At 37.2% G+C, this 22,907-nt stretch overlaps 2 protein-coding genes across 4 annotated transcripts in view; one reads left to right on the plus strand and one right to left on the minus strand.

Annotated features, from left to right (window-relative positions):
- Positions 1 to 4,726, minus strand: part of C13H18orf54 (chromosome 13 C18orf54 homolog) — a 15,415-nt gene extending 10,689 nt beyond the window's left edge. For 2 of the 3 annotated variants that reach the window (XM_081801190.1, XM_081801188.1), the window contains exons 1-4: positions 4,507 to 4,726; positions 3,761 to 3,856; positions 1,770 to 2,095; positions 408 to 710 (exon numbers count right to left, since the gene is read on the minus strand). In XM_081801190.1, the coding sequence (XP_081657316.1) occupies positions 408 to 710; positions 1,770 to 2,052 (586 nt within the window). In that variant the 5' untranslated portion in view covers positions 2,053 to 2,095; positions 3,761 to 3,856; positions 4,507 to 4,726. Of the gene's footprint in view, positions 1 to 407; positions 711 to 1,769; positions 2,096 to 3,760; positions 3,857 to 4,097; positions 4,241 to 4,506 lie in introns of those variants that run through there. The other variant, XM_081801189.1, reaches the window with a different exon arrangement.
- Positions 4,727 to 4,782: 56 nt separating this feature from the next.
- Positions 4,783 to 22,907, plus strand: part of STARD6 (StAR related lipid transfer domain containing 6) — a 22,859-nt gene continuing 4,734 nt past the window's right edge. The window contains exons 1-7 of the mRNA XM_006732184.3: positions 4,783 to 5,581; positions 6,190 to 6,273; positions 7,924 to 8,017; positions 8,202 to 8,251; positions 13,925 to 14,051; positions 16,986 to 17,103; positions 19,856 to 19,949. Of these exons, the coding sequence (XP_006732247.2) occupies positions 7,928 to 8,017; positions 8,202 to 8,251; positions 13,925 to 14,051; positions 16,986 to 17,103; positions 19,856 to 19,949 (479 nt within the window). The 5' untranslated portion in view covers positions 4,783 to 5,581; positions 6,190 to 6,273; positions 7,924 to 7,927. The remainder of the gene's footprint in view (positions 5,582 to 6,189; positions 6,274 to 7,923; positions 8,018 to 8,201; positions 8,252 to 13,924; positions 14,052 to 16,985; positions 17,104 to 19,855; positions 19,950 to 22,907) is intronic.

The raw sequence follows: 22,907 nt of genomic DNA on the forward strand, positions 1-22,907 counted from the left end.
ATATTCATTAACTAATCCTTTATCATCACTCAAGGAGTCTGAAATGTTTGAGGGTTCAAAAGAATATTCAAAACTATCTAATTTATTCATAAGTCGAGAAGTTCTTTGTGCCTGGTAACTATGTCCAGGGGAACAATGATCTTCTTTAAATATTTTAGAAATCCTTTGACTATTTGTATCAGGTAGCAAGTCTTGATGGTGGAGCCAGACTGGGTATGTGAAATCAGGTAGACTAGTTATTCCTGAAACATTAAGGTCAGATTTCTGGCTAGTGAGCCATCTTGGATAATTCTTTTCAAGTTTGTGTTCTGAACTGTCTTTGAAAGACAACTTCTTGGAAAATGATAAAGATGGTTCAGAAACCCACTTATTAGTCTTATTCACAAGTTTTGTTTTTTTTAGCCTACCACGTTGCTTTCCATTTATATTTGTGTATACAACAGGAGTAACTAAGTTATCTTTGCACATGGGAGTGGAAGGTTCTCGAAAATTTTGATTCTTTTCAGTATCCGAGGAACTCAGTCTTCGAATGCATTTCTTATTTTTCTTGCTAATTTGGTGACTTGATCCAATGCAAGTTAAAGAAAATGATCCATCTGCTGGAAGTTTTAATAGATCATCAGTTGTTAGGCTAATGGAGTCTATGTCATTAACAGTCTTTCTTCTACAGGATGAAGAGGAGCATTTTTTGGGATCAAGATTTTCAAAAGCTGAAAAACAAAGCATAGTTCTGTTTATTTTCCTATTACATATAACAATACTTCATAATAGTCAACAGTAAACAGAATTAAGAATTTAAGAATCATTCTTGCTGCTTCCCTTTATCTTCACTAAAACTTTGATTGAAAGTATAAAAGGTATAGGTTGATGAAATGCAATGTGCTTTTTCCTCCCATCTCTCCAATTTACTTTAACTAAGTTCTACACTTTTCTCTCAAACTCTTAAATTTTCCCTTTTCTTTAATTTACTGTTTCTTCAACTTTTTTCATCTAGACATACCTGATGCACTAATACACTCACATTAATATTGGTCACTCAACACTGGCTGCAATTTAGGAGAAAAATATGCTAATAAACTAGGTGGAAAAATAGTTTGCTTTCTGCCTACTAAACCTGCAACAGCATTAACACAAAGAGAACATCTGTTCTAATACTCTTCCGGAATACAATGCCCACATACTTCTAAGAGTTGAATGCAAATTTTTTCCATACTAGGGCCATTCCATAAGTACTTAGTAAAGTGTTACCTGGGTTATCAACAGATGCATTTTCCAAACTTGTCTTTGTGGAAGCCTTATCAAGGAAAAACTCTTAACATATTATTGTCCCACAGAATACAGATCAGGAAGACTAATAGAGTCTTATTCTGTCAATTGGGATTAATCAAGTATAAATTCAGAAAGACAAGTTTGTTTAAAGTCATTAAGCTAGTTAATGAAACCTAGAACCACCAAGTCAATGCTGTTTCCATTATGCTATAATAAAATGGCTTAAGGGTTTAGGATCAACCACCTGCTGTTATTAGTTACATTCATCACCTTCCCTCCAAGGTCACAAGAAGCTTTTGGCTGAAAATTCCTGAGATCCAGAGAATTACAGAATCATTTAAGAAAAATACCAAGACCTCAATATTATAAAGTCATTTTTACCCCAAAGGAACAACAACAAAAAAAAGTGTCTAGTTTTTCAAGGCTACATCTCTCAAATGCTTTAAATCAGTAGACTAAATAAATAAATAAATAAATAAAAATAAAAAATAAAAGCATACCATTCTTTGGTTTATAAATATAGTTGGAGAATTCTGGTATATTAGCGGAACATCTTTCAATGTTAATCTTTCCAGTGCTTGCACCCGGATACATTTGGCTTAAATCAAAATCATCAATATAGGCCTGTAGAGCCTGAGATGCAGAACTATACAGTTTATCCTTATACTGAAAAGAGCCATCAGAGTTAGAGGAATTACTACCACTCAGGCTGCAGCTTGCTAACAGAGAAGATACTGAAGATTGCCGAGAACAAACTCTGTGTTTTGTAATTGATTTTGCCATGGCTTCCTCAAAATGGTTTATTTCTATTCACTTCTCTTAAAAACTGTAATACAAAAACAACAGGTTAGAGTTCCATTAAAAGGAATAACAGCCATACAGAGAGAAATTACTAAACATGTAAACTTTTTATAATCTTCTTTAAAGAATAAAATCCATTTCTATCATCCTTTTAAGGCAATGCACATTATAGATTTTCTATTACTGTAATTACCTTGAATTCCTTCATCATTGATTTAGAAACATTTATTGAGTACCTACTATGTTCCTGAAATTTTGTATACATAATTATCTGAGAATAGTACTTGGGGAAGAGTCCTCACTATTTTTAAGCCCTAAAAACTACTGAGGTACGGTCTTTCTTATGGGGACAGAGTCTATGACATCACAATACCTAACATTCTCCTATACAGAATATTTTTCATTTCATAAGCCTACTATCATGCATCACAGATAGTAGGTGCTCAATAAATTTTTAAAGGCATCAAATGAGGTATTAGAAACAAGAAGAAACAACAGAAAAGAATATCCACTTTCAATGTTGTAAATGCCAATATGTAACTTTAGCCAACCCTTTCCCCCAGGAAAACTCAAGAACAAAATAATTTATAATATTTAGTATAAAGAAATAAACTACCAAGTTTACTGAGCTAGCAAAATGCTCTTTTCCTAAAACAACACTGCTAATCATTTTCTCACCATTTATGGCAGTATCCTTACCATTTCCACTTATGTTAAACAGATTCACCCTCTCTTTTAAAAGGGACTTAGATAATTGACAACATATTCATCTTACCGATTTTCCATTACTAAAATTGAGAGAATTCCTGTCTACCTTAAGATAGTAATAGGATCTACATTTGAAAAACTAAAAAATAACAAGACTTCAGTACATGATGTGACATTCTTTTAAAAAATTAAATCAGTGGAAATGGATCTTCTGTATTAAAAATGAAAAATTAATGTTAATGTCTAGGACTTAATACACCCTATAATGTTATAAAGTTAATACGTTTAACTTTGGGCTATAATTTTGGGAATGTTTAAGTTATAACAACTTTTAATGTAACTTTTAATGTAATCTTAATAACTATCAAATTTGACTTTAAAATACTGAAAGTTTTCCATTTCAAGACAGAGTAAAACATCTTCCTGCCTCAGCTTTAGAGCATGCACTGCCTTGGCAAGAGAGCTGACAGCAGTCAGTGGAAGCAGCAGCAGAACACAGGATAACGGTTATTGAGCCTCTTTGATTTCCCTGAATGCTGTGATGTTGGTAAATCTCTGAAGAATGGCTAGACTAAGTCAGCTTTGCTCTTTCTTTACCCCTTTCACTAATGATGTCTAAATTTTCTCAAGTGAATAACTGCTTGACCAAACATTTTCTCCCTTATTCCAACACAGTACAGGTCACCAATCTTATTTTAAAAACAAAAACAAATCCCTAAAAGATAAAGCTGTTGGATTACAGTTCTCAGTAAGTGGGTAATAACATCTATTTTAATTCACAGGAGGCAGAAAGAAAATCCACAATGAATTTTTATTGTGGAAAGCTTCCAAAAGTATACCAAAGTAGAACGAATGGTTTAATAAAACCCTATGCACCCATCATCCTTCTTCAAACCATTACCAATATACCCCAACTTTTATCCACCCACTTCTCTCCACTCCCTCCATAGGATTATTTGGAAACAAATCCAATGCATCTCACCATTTCTTCCGTAAACACTTCCGTTCCTATAGCCAAAAGGAAATCCATCATTCCGAAGAATAAAATGTTAAACGAACGGCAAAAAATTTCAACTACCTTTGATTCAAAAACAGAATGTTCAGTGTTAAATAAACAATGGGTACAGCTCACAGGAAAGGAACAACTTCCTAGAAACAACAGCTCTGTGATTTATGTTTTGAAACCGAACATTTACTTGTTTATTCTACAACAGAAAGAGAATAATTAATGAAGCCGGAAAGCAAAGATCGCTGGCGCCCCTGCACGAGAGCATCTTTTCCCCACCCCACGCGTCGGGGTTCAACCCTTCCGCCCTTACCTAGGAAACACCCCCTTCGGGATTGCAGCACCCCCGGCAGTAACAGACACAGGCTTCAGTTAGGTACTTCCACCCAGAAACCATTTATTAGGCAGCAAGCGTGGGCTCCCCCGTGGGCGGACGGAGTTCTTCCGAGGTGACGGCCCCTAAAGCCCAAGCCCCCTCCCGCCTCGCCCTCTTCAATTGACGCCTCGAGTCTCAAAAGACCCTCCGTCTCGTCCGGGACCCTCCCCCTCTCGGGAGCCTCCCGATAAAGATGTTCTCTTCCTACGGGGTATGTCCGCTCGCGCCTTCCCTCAGGAGACATCTTCCTCTTCCCTCCACGCCACTCTTTGTCTAGCCTTTCCCTCGGGCTGTCAAAGGATGGGGCGCCTCTTGAAAATACACCACCTTTTCCTGCCGAACTCACCGACCAAGCCTCCAAAAGAGATAAAAATGCACACGTCCACAACTCTCCACCACAAGTCCGCGCCTGTTACCGGACGGAAGACGCGACAAAGTATCCCCGACCCGGACACGGCCCCGCCTCAGGCTCCGCTTGCTCGAAGCCTGCTCCGCCGTCACAGCGGAGCGCGACGCCCGCGCTCGCTTTCAAACTGATCCAACATGGCGCTGGCTTGCGGTGCGCATGCGTGGCGCTCGGCCCCTGGGGCAGCGGGGCGAGGGGCGGGGGCCGCCGGGGAAAGGGGGTGCTGCGGGGCGTTTGGTAGCACTCCATGCTGGGAAATGTAGTTTCTCCCTCCTCATTTTTCTGGGGTGGAGGTTGGGAGGGTGTCTCCGGACTGCATCTGCGTCGCTGCCCCGCACGCCCTCCCCACCTCCGTCACCGCTCTTTGGGGCCACTCGGCGCTGACGACAGGCTGAGCTTCCCTCTGCGGGCTCCCCGGGAGTGTGTGAGGGGATGAGGTGGGGAAGGAAACTCGGGGGCGCTGACGGCTGCCGTTTTGACTTCGGCCTCTCGGCTTTCAGAGCACCCCCTCCCAGGATAAGACGCCACCTCCACCCGGGGTTGGAGCTCCCCAGACCACATCCTTCCCTCTCTTCTCAGTGCCTTCCACATCCCCTCCCTGCGCCCGGCCTTTCTGGTCTGGCTGCCGGCCCCTCACACTCCGTCCGAGCAGATGCGGGATTGGAGGAGGGAGTTTGGCCAGGGATGGGATTTAACAAATTCCTTGGGGACCTTGATTCCCAGGGAAGAATGGCAGTGACCCAGCACGGATTTGGGGACCCAGTCAGGCAGCCCAGAAAAAGGGAGATTATCCAAACCGATGTAAAGACCCACTAACAACATGTGTGACTCTGTCTACGAGGCTGGGACAGGATATGAGGTGCGAAGAATCCAGTTTCAACCAAGTGGTGTATCAAAAAAAGATGCCATCTCAATATTGGTTTATGTTTATTTTCCACTGACCCTCTGGGTGAAGATATCCTTGACCATTACTCTACCTGAATATGTTCCAGTTCATCCGATGTTACATCACCAGGTAATGCGACTGTAGGCTTGCTCTTTGTTCTCTTTTCACCCTCCCTGGCCCACTAAACTAGCCTTTCCTTTTTTCTTAGCAAATGAAAAAGTCCACAAGCTATAAAATTCAGTTAAGTGGCTCAATTAAACACATTTGTTGTGGCAGTGAGTGCTAGTGATTTGAAAATGAGTAGAAGTCCCTGCAGGAATTTATACTCTAGTGCTATGTTCCAATAATTGGTGCCTTTTCTAGATCACTCAATATCAAGTATGTTGCTGATTGGAAATAAAGAACTGAGTTATATGTGCTGGGACAAGCACAGGTCAGGGACTAGCCAAGGACTGTTAATGGCATGAGCTAAAAAAGTTAGACATCTTTATTTACATTCCACTGAATGTTTTTTTAACCTGTCCTTCTTTAAGATAATTTCTTAAAGGTTCTTTTCATAAACACAATTATTAACATTTCTCTTACTGCCTTTTTCTTTCATCCTGGGCATATATACCAAATGTTTCCTAAGGAGGACATAAAGTAAAAACAAAGGACACGGAGAAAATGTAAAGGAAGTGATCAAATATATTGACTTAATTCATGGATCAAAATAATTCTACTTTGTTCCTTCACAGGTTAAGAGATATGGAGATCTCCACAAGGATTTGGAGAAGAGTCCCAATAATTATTAAAATTCTGGACTAGATCTATTAGGAAAGGTAAGGAAACCAAAAGTCTACTAGGAAAAAGGAGTTGTAATGGTTTTCTAAAGCTTTTCAAATATAGATGTCAACTAGGTGTTATGCCTTGCTGGAGAACTAAACAAGAGAAAGTGGATTTATGGGGCGCCTGAGTGGCTCAGTCGGTTAAGCATCTGCCTTCGGCTCAGGTCATGATCCCAGGGTCCTGGGATCGGCCCCACATCGGGCTCCCTGCTTGGCGGGAAGCCTGCTTCTCCCTCTCCCACTCCCCTGCTGTGTGCCCTCTCTTACTGTGTCTCTCTCTGTCAAATAAATAAATAAAATCTTTAAAAAAAAAAAAAGAAAGTGGATTTATGATCCAACCTAGAGCTTTAAGTGAGCTAATTAAGACATGGTTCTGGTAATTAAACTTTAAGAAGTTTTATTGAGGCAGCTCTTTGGAGAGTTTTTTAAAAGGTAGATTTAAATGTGTCATTTCAAGAAAAGAAACTAATGTTTCTGATCATCAAGAAGGGGTCCCACACTGTTTCAATCACTTTTGCATTTATTAACTCACTTAATCCTTATAATGACCCCATGAGATAGGTATTAACATCCCCAATCTATACATGTAAAAATTGAAGTTCAAAGGTTGAGCAATTTATTCAAAATAATATAGTATGTGGTGAGTGGCAAAGTTAGGATTTGAATCCAGCTGTGTGTTGTCATATTCTTTCCACCATACAGCCACCCTAACTGAAAACTAGATAATGAACCAAAGGACCAATGAGACTCCAGTTTCTTGAACCCATTCAGAATGGAAATAGTATCTTACTCAACTGTTTTTGCCACACCTACCACAGTACCTAATCACTAGTAAGGTTCCGTAAATATGTTCATATTGAATTGATTTGAACTTGATCCTGTCTCAAGAGGAAACATTTAAACAAAGACACCAATGAAGAGGAATCTGTCATCCACATTTGGAAAGAATGTTACAAGCAGAGTATGAATAGCAAGTACAAAGATCCTGAGGTAGGAAGATGCTTGGTTGTATTTGAGGAACAGCCAGGTCAATATGATTGGAGCTGAGGTGGAAGAGAAGACAGGTAGGAGTTGCCTTTGGAGAGGAAGCCAAATGTCAGATCATTTAGTGCCATTGCCCTCACTTTAAAAAGACTAATTCCCAAGAACACATGATCAACAGATTATGATGCTTTACAAGAGAAAGGAAGCATGATTAAGCTATTGGAAATATTAATGATTTACTGAATAACTATTATGTCCCAGGCAACAGGCGAGAACATTTAAATGCATTATCTCATTTAATCCTCACATTAATTCTACAGAGTTAGTTATTATCCCAGAAAATGGAAAAATGGAAATATTAAATAATGTGGTTCACAACTAGTGGCAGAGACAGGATTTGACCCAGGTCTCTTTGAGTCCAAAGCCTGCTCTTTGTACTGTACACATTTTCTCATTTGAAAGATTATGAAGAAGGAAGAAGGAATTCATGCATTCACACACTTAGCAATTATTAAGTAAAAACTTAACAAAAAATAAGTAGCTATTGTTCATTACTATGTAACAGATACTGTAGAAATAGTATTAAAATGTAATACAGCATTTAAAAATTGTTTTGTATAGTTATATTCTTACCAGTTGTCTGTTTTTACAACTTTGCAGGTAGATGGACTATAAGGCACTTGCCCAAGAAACTGCTCAAGAAGTTTTAGAATACAGTCAAGACACATCAGGCTGGAAAGTGGTTAAGACTTCAGTAAGAAAACAAGTTAAATATGTTTCAAGAGTTTATTTTTTAATGAGAAGTGATTCAAAAAGACTTCTAAAAATATTTTTATAACCAAAAAATATATTTTTACTTTTTGTTTGTTTGTATTTATTTTTATTTTTTTTCTGTATCTGACAGCTAATTTATTTCTGGATTTTTATTCCCCTTTGAGAAAAAGATAACTGTTTCCAGCAAGGCTTCTAAAAAATTCCATGGAAATCTGTGAGTACAATTTCCTTTTGATAGTTGTTTTGAATTCAGTGGCATTGATGTATCTAGAATTCAGTGCTGCTTCATTAGCTATAACATTGCTTGTTAGTGATCAGGAAATAGAAATTAATTATAAAGTCACTGGGTTGAAATGTGATATTAATAAATTAGAGCAGTTATGTACCACCTAATCATTTTCAAACAAAGACAATCAGGAAAAAAAGTCTTTCAAGTGAATAATTCATTAAGATAGGAAATTTCTACCTCAGGAAATAATTACTATAAGAGCAGATTGGTATTTTCTTGATCACAGTAGTATTTTGTGGCCTTTCAAACATTTCACCTTTCCATTAAATGAACCACTAAAAAATAAAGTTTATTTCCCCAGTTTACTTCTCTTGCTGATATATGTAATGTTTTCTGAAAGCTGCTTTTGAGGATACTTTTGAGGATCCTGTTATTTCAAATATAACTACACTGAGAAATTGTGCTGACATTTTTAATCTTATTCTTAAGAGTTGTTCATTCATTGCTCATGATATCACATTAATGCAAATAGATCATCATATGTTATCAAAATCACTTTTTTCCTTGTTTTTATCTTTTAGCCTATAGGAGGGGTCACAAGTTGTGCTTAAGACCCCCAAACTAGTAAAATTTTTACCCTTTACAGTTAGATCTGTGTATGGCTTACAGACTGTTTTCACAATTCAGCAGTTTTATGATTTTGTCCTGCACTTAGCCAGGGACAGCTAGCTTGGAAGTTCTGTAACCAATCACTCCTCAGAGGGAACAGTCATGGGCATACAGACATTCTTCCAGAACAGCAGCAAAGAGTATGATTTTATTTTAAGGTGGTCAGAATATATTATGTGCCAGATGTTATATTTCAGTCTCTTAAGCCAGTAAGACTTCAGCTCTTTGTTGAAGTTTTCAGTTTGGAAAATGCTTGTAAGTCACCAACCCTTATCTTGCATTGAATGCTTCTGTGAGGAGCAGCCTAGTACATCCAATATGATTGTTCTGAGTAGGGGCAGCCTAGTACATCTAGTATGATTATTCCTGAATAGGAGCAGTCTGGTACATCCAGTATAATTATTCTGAGTGGGCAGTCTTTCACATTAACTCTGATTACTCCATAGTAGTGGCAGCCTGATACATCCAATCAGAATGCTCTGAGTAGGGACATCCTAGTGTATACACTCTGATTGTTCTGCATAGAGGCAGCCTAGTACATCTAATCTGATTGCTCTGAGTAGGGGCAGCCAAGTACACCCCCTCTTCTCTAGGTAGGAGCAGCCTAGTACGTGCACTCTGATTGCTCTAAATAGGGGCAGCCCATACATCCACTCTGATTGCTCTGAGTAGGGGTATCCTAGTACATCCATTCTAATTACTCTAATAGGGGCATCCTAGTGCATCTGCTCTGATGGCTCTGAGTAAAAGCATCCTCATACCTCCATTCTAATATCTTGAATAGGTGCAACATAAGATATCCACTCTACTTGCTCTGAGCCAGGGCAGTCTACTGCATATACACAGCCTTCCACACCCGAACCCCCCTGCCAGAGATGAGCATGATCTTATGTTGTTCATCTAACTGTATCTCTCCCTATTTCTGGCTGGTCTTCTTGTGCTTTTGCATTAGTTCCACATAATTCTTCTAATTGTTCACTAACAAAGTATTTTTTTTCAAAAATTTCTCCACATTTTGTTCCAAATGAAATCCATTTTCTTCGTCTTGCCTTTGCCCCTGAGCAGAACCTATGCACTATTACTGGAGCTGAGTGACACCTCCATCCATGAGGAGGAAGGGCATGTGAGGGTGGCATTGGGGAGAAATGGTACCATGACTTCAGCTTGCCCCTCTTGTAGGGGGTAGGGGAAATAAGCCCCAGTATTTACTGCATTGGACAGAGTTCACCCTATCAGTAAACTCTGAGTGGGGATAATGAAACCCCAGTCTTCTCAGCAGTGCCTGCTGGGCATAGAGTATGCAGCATGAGCTGGGGGGTGCAAGAATGAGAGATGTCAGTATCCCACCCCTCCTAGGATGAAACCATAGCTCAGACTGGGAATTAGTGGGGAGAGGGAGGTCCTCTTTGGCTTTCAGGGGTGAGGAGGTGTTGCCTAGAAGCTGATTGTGGCTCAATCGGTACAGATAAGGGTTGGTGACTTACAGATTCTTTTCTTACCTAGATTTAGTAGGTTTTTTTGAATGAATGGTTCTCCATTTCCTGAATGTCCTTAGGTCATTTTCTAGGGAATTTAAATTGTTGTTTCTTAAAGTAATTTCATCAGTTATTTCACTATGGAGGAGGGTTTACTAAAATCCGCACACAGCTACTCTGGAAGTCCCACCCCCAACTCTAATATCACATAGGATATGACAAAAATATGATCACTAAAAGCCTGTGACTATTTTATCATCTTACAGATGCTTCCCCAAGTTTGCCATTCTAGTGTGCCAAAATAGACACTCCCCCCCTCATCCTTCTAGTTACTCTTTTGGCATTCATTCACAAAAATCATAAAAGGCTATAAAGTGACTTGGAAACATTAAAATTAGTGTGTTGATACAAATCCACACATATTAAAGGGTTTCCATTGCAGCCTGAAAGCTTCATGAAATGTATGGTCTGTAAAAAGTGTAACAATGTATTCCAATCTATCAGTTATTCCATATACCAGCTAAAGTTTGTCAGAAACTGTAAAAGACAAGAGAAAATAGTTAAAATATTTTTAATTTGACCTGAGATCACTTCACGTATAATGAGAACAAAGCTTTATTATAGATCATAGTAAAATATCTAGTGAACTGTTCATCTTAACGATCAATAGATATAAGAATATAGTTCTTAGATTCAAGTATGACAAAATTGATCTCTCTGAAGAGCCTTGAACACAGTAGATACTAAATTGCTCATTGAGTGATAGGCTCAAGTACTCAAGACACATAAATGTTTTGTGTTTTCAGAGAGGCTTGATGTTTACATATTTTTAAAAGCCACTAACTCTAATAGACCTCCAATTAGTGAATTAAGATAAGGTAATTTCTGACTAGTAGCCTACCCTCTGCCCAAGACACCACTTTAACTATGTTTTATAATCTTCCAAAAAGCAAAATAAATAATTTCTGCCTTGTAGTCATATAATACCTGTAACTTATACTTTTCTCACCTTTACAAATGACTGGAAAATAAACAAATCAGCCACTGAGTAGACAGCCTAAACCAGGGGTAGAGAGTAAGTAAATATTTTAGGCTTTGTAGCTGCTGTGGTCTCTGTTACAACTACTTAGCTCTGTCATTATAGCATAGAAACACAGTACATAAATAGACAATAAATGTTCATGCCATTACAGCACAAGGGCACTAACATTAGTAGACAGACAATACATTGATGAATAAGTATGGCTGTGTTTCAGTAAAACTAATTACAAAAACAGGAAGTAGGCTAGATTGACCTATAGACCATAGGTTGCCAAACCCTGTCCTAAATAGTAGATAGGGAAAAATCACAAATCCTCAAATATTGATAAACTTATATGTATATTAGGGACCGTTCCCTAAATCACATGAGATAGTCAACACTTTCTTATAAAATAGGCTTTGTGTCAGATTACCGCAGGCGAGGCTAAGCTATGATGTTAGTTCGGTGTATTAAATGCGTTTTCAATTTAAGATACTCTTGACTTATGATGGTTTATCTCAGTGTAACCTCATCATAAATCAAGATCTGTATATATTAGTTAGAAATACAAAAAGGTTTTATCCACGGGGCGCCTGGGTGGCTCAGACGGTTAAGCGTCTGCCTTCGGCTCAGGTCATGATCCCAGAGTCCTGGGATCGAGTCCCGCATCGGGCTCCCTGCTGAGGGAGCCTGCTTCTCCCTCTCCCTCTGCCTGCCACTCCCCCTGCTTGTACTCTCTCTTTCTCTCTGTCAAAATAAATAAAATCTTTTAAAAAAAATGTTTTATCCTCAAAGTTTATAGTATAATTAAAGAGAGAGAACAGATTAATAAAAAAAAATCCATGGTAGCATATACAAATCCCTTCATAGTTTTGTACTTAAATTTTAACTGTATTGGGGTGCCTGGGTGGCTCAGTCGGTTAAGCATCTGCCTTCGGCTCAGGTCATGATCCCAGGGTCCTGGGATCGAGCCCTGCATCGGGCTCCCTGCTCGGTGGAGAGCCTGCTTCTCCCTCTCCCTCTGTCTGCCGCTCTGCCTACTTATGCTATCTCTGTTAAATTTAAAAAAAAAAAAAAAATTTTAACTGTATTATATCTGACTTCTTTTTCACAGGACCTGATAATTATCCAGGTTGTTTTCTCACTATCTTATTCAGAGCTTAATAATGAACTCTTAAAAACTTTGTAAATCTGAAGGAAGGAAACATTACATAGTAAGGAAATTTGAGGATATCTCATAAAGAAAATTAAGGACTAACTGAGCTTTTAAACAGAAATTAACGTACAAAGAAATAGTCTAATGAATTCCTTATTTATTTGCCAAATCATAAAAACAAAGTTTTAGAGGAAGAACCATTCATAAATACGACAATTATTTAGACTAATAGTATTTGGTTTTTATCTCACTTCTCCCAGGACTTTTAACTTTTTAGAGGTTTTTTTTTTTTTTAATTTTGATTTTACTTAAAACTATCCCCTCAGTTTGGAAAGAATCATTAACAGGGAGAAGAGTACAGCCAATATTATTCAGACTTCATTTTTATTCAACAACCTTCTCCTAAATAGTGAGTTTTAATCCAGTTTACTCATCTTGTCTTAATTCCATTGATGGATAACCACATCTAATTTAAGTGATGGACAAACGCAAAGGTTAGTTACTTGCCCAAATCCTGACATGTTAAAAATAAATGAAATTCAAAAATCACTGTCTATGAATAAGGTTCAGTTATAACACAGACATGCTCATTCATTATATATTGTCTATGTCTACTTTACTGCTACCCTAGCAAAGTTGAATAGTTGCAACATAGATCATGTGGCCTGCAAAGCCTGAATTATTTACCATCTGGCCTGAAAAATTTGCTGACCACTGCTTTAGACACATTACATCCTTAAATTAAGAACTAGGGCTACGGGGCGCCTGGGTGGCTCAGTCATTAAGCGTCTGCCTTCGGCTCAGGTCATGATCCCAGGGTCCTGGGATCGAGCCCCGCATCGGGCTCCCTGTTCAGCAGGAAGCCTGCTTCTCCTTCTCCCACTCCCCCTGCTTATGTTCCCTCTCTCGCTGTGTCTCTCTCTCTGTCAAATAAATAAAATCTTAAAAAAAAAAAAAAAAAGATACTGAATGTGTAACCACACAAACTTCTCATCAATTACATTTGGCTTATGATAAATATGGCAGGTAAATATTTATGAAAAAGATTTTAGAAAAATCCTAAAAGAAAGTAGCCCCCTCTAAAAAGACAACTATAGAACAGTATAAACAAGATTTGTAGAAAAATACATTTTGAAATAACTTAGTTATTGCAGTGCTTATTTAAATAAACCTGGCTACTTCCAATTGAAATTAGTGTTTTGAATTGCTGATATTACTTTCAAATGTTCTTTCCTGTTATTTGCTAAATTAACCTACTTTATACTATAATAGCATTATATTTTGAGCTTAGACGAAACTTGTTAAATTTTGATTTTTTTCTGTTTTGTTAACTGCAGATATCGTGTTGAAGGAATAATTCCAGAATCAATAACTAAACTGTCTGATTTCCTCTACAAACCTGAAAACAGAGTTGCATGGGATAAATCATTGAAAGTGTATAATATGGTACACAAGATTGATTCGGTAATTTGCTGTATGATATTGGACTTTTACTGTATCAATATATTTTTAGTTTTATTATGATTTAAGTATATTAAACCTGTGTGATGTAGACAGTATGATATAGACACTTCATATTTTATAGGCTAGAATTGAAATCTTCATAAAAGTCTTAAAACTTCCCTCTTAATTAGTCAAAAGTTTAATTCCGATTAGCTTGATTCTGTTGTAAAGACTTAGCACATTCTGAATCTAGCTAGCTCTTGCAGGTGTGTGTCTTTTGTCTTGAGGGGTTTGAACTTTATGTATTCACCTCCTCCATTAGGTGGAAAAAAAGATTAGGCATGCCTTGTTGCTAGGAAGTCAGTAGATTTATCTTAGTTATAATACATTAAATAACAGGAATAATGCAAACACATACTGTAGGGACTTAAGAGCAAACAGCATGTAACTTTTTTTAAGAGTAAGGATACAGTATGGAATAATGTTATATAGATGGTTGTAGTTTTAGACTTGCTTTCAAATATATTATCTCAATTAAATAGATGAAGGGGGAGAATAAAAACAAAGAGAAAAGAAAAATACAAGTAATTAGAGTAGAAAGTTTAAGAAGTCATAGAGGTGAGAGAAAAGACTGAATTTAAGAGAGAATTAGGGCAGCACACTATAGACCTCTTATTTATTAAGACTGCTATACTTTGGGGCACCTGGGTGACTCAGTTGGTTAAGCAACTGCCTTCAGCTCAGGTCATGATCCTGGAGTCCCAGGATCGAGTCCCACATCAGGCTCCCTGCTCAACGGGGAGTCTGCTTCTCCCTCTGAACCTCCCTCCTCTCATGTGCTCTCTCTCTTATTCTCTGTCTCTCAAATAAATAAATAAAATCTTTAAAAAAAAAAGACTGCTATACTTTGTGGTATGTACATTATACCTCAATAAGATGTTCTTTTTTTTTTTAAGATTTTATTTATTTATTTGAGCCAGAGAGAGAGAGCACGAGTGGTGGGGAGGAGCAGAGGGAGAGGGAGAAGCAGAGTCCCCACTGAGCAAGGAGCCCAAAATGGGGCTCGATCCCAGGAACCCAAGATCATGATCTGAGCCAAAGGCAGATGCTTAACCAACTGAGCCACCCAGATGCCCCTCAATAAGCTGTTTTGAAAAATTGAGTCATAAAGCAAACTTTTATGATTTTCACAAACAATTACTTTTGTAAAATTCCAGGTCTTTGGTCCTTTGTGTCTCCAAGCCACATTCCACACATCAAAACAAATGTCCCACGTATCTGCCATCACCTTATCATTTGCTTAGAATTCTGTAGGTTACCTTTGCCTCCATTTATTAAATTGAATTTAAAGCTTGGGAGTGGGGAGAGGTTGTAGAAAAGCCCAGGAAAGTAAATGTTTCATTTTGTAGAAAGGTCCTGAAGTTCCTATCCACAAAAAACACCTTTCCATTACCCTCTTGGGATTTAAACATTCAGTTTGAGAAACATAGTCCATCAGAAATGAAAATTCAAACATTGGACTGTTTCTTTCATGACTGATTATACAGTTCCATTCATACTTCATGTATTTCTGCTATTACTGCAAGTCAGCTGTAATAATGGAAAGAATACTATATTTGGCATCAAAAAAACCTAGCAACAGATTCAGAGCAATTATGTGATTTGCCCAGGGACGCCACAGCCAATATGTGGTAGAACCATCACTTAACACTTGATCTCCTAATTCCAAATTCTATGCCCTTTCCAATATACTACATATCTCTGAGTAGCATTGCACTGTAAGAATTATTTTACCTTCCTATGAATGTTTATAGTATGCATCTCCAGGGATGTGTTTTAACTGATTCATTCACCCCCATTAATGAGGGAGGGATTCCTGCTCTAGGGTTATAGGGGGTGATCAAACACATGACATCCGACACTAGACAAATGAGATCAACAGCAGTTCATTAATCCTTAGTCACAGCCTGGGAGAGGAGGACTATTCCAACTTTGTTAAATTGGCATTTGTTAAATGGAGCACAGAGTGCCAGATAGTGAGCCACATTTCAACAAAAGACCACAAGAGAAATTGAAATAGAGAAGTTTATTACTCACAAGTCTTGGAAAAAGTACATGGCACACCTCCAGGAGCCACATGGGGAGGTCAAGACAGGGTGCAGGCAGAGAGGCAGGACCTGAGGCACCAGGGTGCTAAACCAATGTATTTTTCAGAATATATTACCTAGCCAGTGTGAACAGGTAGAAATAGTACTGTCCTGGGAATCAGGAACATGGGTTCTAGTTCTGTACTTATCTCTAGTTTCGCATGTGATTTAATCTCTTAGGTTTCAATGTCTTCATCTAAAAATTCAAAGAGTAGGGGCGCCTGGTTGGCTCAGTCATTAAGCGTCTGCCTTCGGGTCAGGTCATGATCCCAGGGTCCTGGGATCGAGCCCCGCATCGGGCTCCCTGCTTGGCAGGAAGCCTGCTTCTCCCTCTCCCACTCCCCCTGCTTGTGTTCCTTCTCTTGCTGTGTCTCTCTCTGTCAAATGAATAAATAAAATCTTTGAAAAAAATAATAAAAAAATAAAATAAAAATTCAAAGAATAGATGACAACAAGATTCCATTCTGAATTTTCTGCACTTACATTAATTCCTTACCAGATATATGATTTGCAAATTACTTTCTCCCATTCTATACATTGCCTTTTCATTTTATTTATGGTTTCCTTTGCTGTGAAGAGCTTTTTAGTTTGATGTAGTCCCACTTGTTTAATTTTGCTTTTGTTACCTTGCACTTATAGATCTAATGTTCCTTTAACACTGAAAATACAAGATGATAACTTCTTGTAACTTCGAAGCCCTGCTTTTTCCAAATAGTAGCTAACCTTATGCAGTGAAATTCTTTGGGAAGTGATACAAAGAATAGATATCAAATAACTTTTGCAATCTTTATGGTTTGATTTGTTCCAGGACACATTCATATGTCATACCATTACACAAAGTTTTGCCATGGGCTCAATTTCCCCCCGAGACTTTATCGACTTAGTGTACCTCAAGCACTACGAAGGGAATATGGATATTATCAGTTGTAAGTTGAAACATTTTGCCCACATTTTGGAATTAGTATGAGACATTAATGAATGTGTTTTCCTTTAACCCACAGTTTGGAAGATACTGTGTTTTCAATTCATTTTTATTTTTTCATTTACTTAGTGAGACCAATAAACATATGTATCATATAGACAAAGAATCCTGACCTTTTACCCAACACTGGAGGTGCCATTTACATCAGTCAATAATGATGGCATCTCTTGCTTGCCTTTTTGCAGCTTATACCATGTAGCCCTGGGTATAGACAGATACTTGCAGGCAAAAACCTCACAGCATGTATTTTAAAACTACTAAGACACAAAGTTAATCTTTGGATATATAATGTTATATTTGAATTGTGTAGAATGGGCATATCCAGTAACTGATAAAATTCTGGAAGAAATTTTCATTAGATTAGTCTTTATATAAATGTGCTTATATTTCTTTTAGAAATTGGAGGTTTTGATATATCCTTAGCCCTCCCGAAAATGTATCACTATGTAAAATGCAAATGTGTAATTATTTCCTAACTTGCTTTATTCACTTAAAACATACCAGTTCATACCACAAAGATCTTTGGACTCAGATAAATGCAGTAACTCCTGGTGAAGGGACTTTGGTAGGACAGTGGCCTAGAGCCCTGTTTTTCTCCAGATTTCAATTTAATCTCACCATTCCTATCTGAATAGCCTTCTCTATCGTAAACTTCTTGGGGATAGGACAGTTAAGTGCTGTTAATTGTTATTTTCCAACAAGGTTTCAGTTGCTCTGCTCTGTCTGTAGGACTCAAGTTTCAGAGTCCAGATTGCATCATCATTCTGCTAACTGCACTCACTTAAACACAGTTCTATTGCAGCAGGCCCCTAAGGCCTGAGATCCAGCGCTTCTCTGTAGGTGTCTCTTATAGTTTCATACTTGTCACTGAGTTGTCTCCTTAAATGAGAGTACATAAAATTTTATTCACCGTCTACAGCACAAAATACTGCATGTCTGAATTATAGATCTGTTATTTTCTGTATTTTGAAGCAGACCACTTCAATCTCATTTTTAGTGGTCAGAGGGAAGGTAAAAAGAATTATGGAAGTTAAAATCAACAAATAGTAGTAGTACTCAATCACCCAGTGATCAATACTAAATCTGCTCTAAGCAGTTTTCTTTAAATGAATTTTTGATGAATACTGAGTTTTCTTCTTAATGTTCCATTTGTTGTTGTTTAACTTACTATGCAGCTTGCTTTGAGCTAAATATTTTGTGTGCATTATTTCACCAATGAGGAAACTAAAGTTCACAGAAATTAAGTTACATAGCTAATATGCACCTGAACCAGAATTAAAACTCAAGTCTTCTGAGTTTCCAAAATCTGTGCTATCATACCATATGCCTCACAAAAGACCCATACTTGTTTGTGGAATATAACAACAACAACAAATTTTAAAGAAAGGCAAGGATAATCTCCATATTTTAACAGAGAAAAAATATGTTAAAATCACCTCTGGCGGTACCGCTATGCCAACACAATAGGCTCTGTTGCACAGAAAAAAAAATATATTTTTAAAAATATTTTTAGAGTCTATATAATTATCATGAACAATCATAATCAAATCACCTCCCTTTTACATTCACATACAATATAGTTATGCTGCATAATTCCTAAAACAAACACTACTGATTTTTAATTATGCTTTGAATTAGATACAGGGAATTGGCAGAAAAGAGCATTTTTTTTTAAAAGATGCATTTATTTATATTACAGAGAGAGGGCAGGGGGAGGGGAGAGAAAAATCCCAAGCTGACTCCATGCTGGACATGGAGCCCCACCCAGGGCTCGATCCCAGGACCCTGAGATCACGACCTGAGCTGGATGCTTAACCAACTAGGCCACCATGTGCTCCGGCAGAAAAGAGCATTTAAACTCTCTTTATTGGTAGACAAAATAACCATGTCAAATATTTTATTTAGAAAATGATGAACATGGCGGTGCCTGGGTGGCTCAGTCGTTAAGCGTCTGCCTTCGGCTCAGGTCATGGTCCCAGGGTCCTGGGATTGAGCCCCACATCGGGCTCCCTGCTCCACGGGGAGCCTGCTTCTCCCTCTCCCACTCCCCCTGCTTGTGTTCCCTCTCTCACTGCCTCTCTCTGTCAAATAAATAAATAAAATCTTTTAAAAAATAAATAAATAAATAAATATAAATAGAAAATGATGAACATGTTGTACGTAAATGTTGAATCACATATATTGTACACCCGAAACTAATATTCCACTGTATGTTAACTAACTGGAATTCAAATAAAAACTTAAAAAATAAGTAGATTAAAAAGGATCTAATCTTTAAAAAATAATAAATAAAAAAATAAATAATGATCACCCAAAAAAAAAATCTATAAACCCACTACCCTCATGGAATAGTCTTTTCCTTTGTGATTTCTTCTTTTGCTTCAAATCTCAGAAAGTAATTAAATGATATTTTTAATACTTTTTCTTGTATGTAAAAGGTAACAGCATCTTTAGCGATAATGGCATGAGAAAATTTGAGAGGACGGTAGTGCTCATACTGGTATTTTCTCAGTTTTGGTCTGTGTACATATGCATGTGTACAAACATGTATATATACATGTATAAAACTAATATCAGTGCTGATGATAACTAAATTAAATGCTGTATCATACATTTTTAAAAATATGCTACTTGAAACATAATTTTTCATCTTTGTGTGGAATAGGCTTCATTTTATTTTTTTTTAAATCCCTTAGCTAACAGTGTGGATTTTCCAGCATATCCTGCATCTTCAAATTATATCCGTGGTTATAACCATGCTTGTGGCTGTATATGTTCTCCTCTGCAAGAGTAAGTGTTACTTGCTTGTATTTATTCTATTTTAACAAGTTTTTTAGTTCAATTTGTCATTTCTACTAAAGGTTTCCTAACTCACTGGCAGGAGTGTGTGCTAGCATATTCTGTTAGGGGAAAAAAAATTGCCCCTAAATGCAATTAAAAATTTTTGTAAGTATTTTCATCATCAGAATGGATCATTCCCTATAAAGTATGGTTTGAGGTCTCTGTGGCTAGTCATACATACACATTCCCCTCTATCCCCTCATCTCCAGTGAATCTTAACCTGATGATTTATATTTCTCCGTTTGAGTTACTTCTGTGAATTATTAAGGACTTTTTGTAAATTAAAAATACATTTCCCTAGAATTATAATACGCTCACATTTATCAGCAATGAATGCTTTACCTTAAATGAATTCTTTCCAGTGGACCACCTACAAATACCTGCAGAATGAGACCTACAATAGGTAAATTTGGAAAGAGCTAGGAGAAATCAGAGGAGTCACTCACTGCCTATAGGTAACCAGCCTAGGAATAAATGGTAACATAACATACACATATTTTGTAAATGTATGTACATTAATTCAATGTATATCATTTCACAAATTCCTTAAGTTTTAGCTTTTGCTAAATGATTTCATACAAGTAAAAGATATTGGTACATAAAAACATGTAAAATTTTGGGCGCCTGGGTGGCTCAGTTGGTTGGGCGACTGCCTTCGGCTCAGGTCATGATCCTGGAGTCCCGGGATCGAGTCCCGCATCGGGCTCCCTGCTCGGCAGGGAGTCTGCTTCTCCCTCTGACCCTCCCCCCTCTTATGCTCTGTCTCTCTCATTCTCTCTCTCTCAAATAAATAAACAAAATCTTTAAAAAAAAAAAAAACATGTAAAATTTTATATTGGCCAGATATAAACCTCTCAATCAGAGGAGAAAAAAAAAAACATGAAGAAAGTCAAAATAAAATTACATTTTTGACTGTATTCCTTAATGTTTTCTCTACTGAATTAGAGAACTGAAATTCACAATTACGCATATTAATGGACAGGATCATTGGTGCAGATGGTGAGAATGGTGGTCTTTCCAGCCACCTGTCAATTTTGAATCTATGGTCAAACTTTATTCTCCACAGCAGGAGAAATCAAAACAAGAGAAGGATTACTGCTTCAGATCAGTTGGATAAATCAACGGTTGGCAGGGACTGTAGTTGGGAAGCTACACATTCTGCTGTGTGTTTCACAGGCTAAGTCTCCTTCTTGCATCTTGTCCATTTTCCCTTTCCACTGCAAAAAACATGGGACAAAAGCTCTGATCTAGACATCCCATCTAGGGTGGGAGCTCTGCCTAGCATCCTGTTAGAGGAAAAGATACAGTCTCATCCATAGTCTCAGAGAAAGGTACTCACAAAAAAGTGACTCTTTTGTATCTCTCTTTCCACGCAGCACAACATTTTGGGCAGGCAACATTTGTAAACAAGTCATGTAGTAAACTTATAAAACTTATTATCAGTAGTAAAGGTACTGTTTAGTAAATACTGGAAAGGTTTTCTGAAGCATGTAAAGCCCTAACAAACTCAAATAGAGATTTAAAACCTTTTCAACAGCTGGTGAACATTCTCAATCTAGCTGCCTGAGGCACTGTGAAAATAGTCTAAACTCCATAGACAAGAGTATAAGAAAATGGACACCGGGTTTGTTGGAGGAGTGGTCTTCATACCCCCCAAAAGAATTTTGTAAAACTGTACTTTGCCTTGCACAGTTTTAAATTGATATTAAAATTTTTCATAAGATTAAGAGGGTGCAAATTTCAGCACTCTAAATATTGACACTTAAAAAAAGTGTTATATCATTCTTGTAAACATACCCAATAAACTCTGAATACCATAATAACTGGAAACCTACCATAACTATCAATTTCAAAATACATACAACCTCTAACAGTCAGAAATTTACATCATTGATTTTCTCCTTGCTCCCACATTCTTACTTTTTTCCCCTCATATAATTTAGTCCTAATAGAATATATTTTATGGTTTGAATTCTTTTATTCTTTTATTAATCACCCTGTCATTCTTCTTTGAAAAAATACGTGCTTAATTTTAAAAATCCATTTTATTTCCTGTGACCTTAAGTATCTAAATGTTACAAAATATATGTGTGTACAGATTAAATTATTATTACATGATCAAAGTAAAAAATATATTTATGTTATATAACTACTAAATATAAAAGCAAACTTATTGAAAATAACACACCTTTTATTATTAGCAAAAATTAGATAGCACTTATTTTGTGCCAGGAACTTTATAAACAACTTACATATATCGGTTCATTTGATCCTCCCAATAACCTCGTGAAGTAGGTAGTACTACTATCTCCATTTTGCAGAAAGAAAATGGAAGTCCAGAGAGATGAAGTAATTTTCTCGAGGTTAAACATAGGTAATAGCAAAGCTCAGCTTCAAACCAGTGCAAACTGGTTCCAGAGTCCATGCTTCTAACAATTAAAACTCATTTAACTGTGTATTGGTAATACTAATAAAATGAGATAGCACTTACTATTGTCTACTCCTACTTGGCATTTTTATGAATGTAAGCACTGAGAAAATGTTTGCATAAATAAATGGGTTAAAATGAAAAGAGTGTAATTCCAGGACTTTCATTAAATGCCTTGAATTCTTTTGTGTTATATACCACAAATTACATAGTGACCTATAATCAAAAACTATTTTTAATGACCTATCAGCTGACAACTAAGGTAGATCCTTAAATTTTATTGAAAGCAAAGAATGGACGACATGACTTGGTAAGGATTTATTACCCAATCACTAGTCATTCACTTTCTGTCATTCACTTTTTTATATGCCAGAGTAAAGTACCATAGTATTCAGGGAAGATGACAGTACCTTTGTTCTGTAAAGCAACAGAAGAAGGATGATATGAACAGGCTAGTGGAAAAGGAGAAGCCTACATTT

This window comes from Leptonychotes weddellii, chromosome 13 (genome assembly GCF_054177405.1).
Source record: "Leptonychotes weddellii isolate Sample4059 chromosome 13, ASM5417740v2, whole genome shotgun sequence".
Taxonomy (NCBI): Eukaryota; Metazoa; Chordata; class Mammalia; order Carnivora; family Phocidae; genus Leptonychotes; species Leptonychotes weddellii.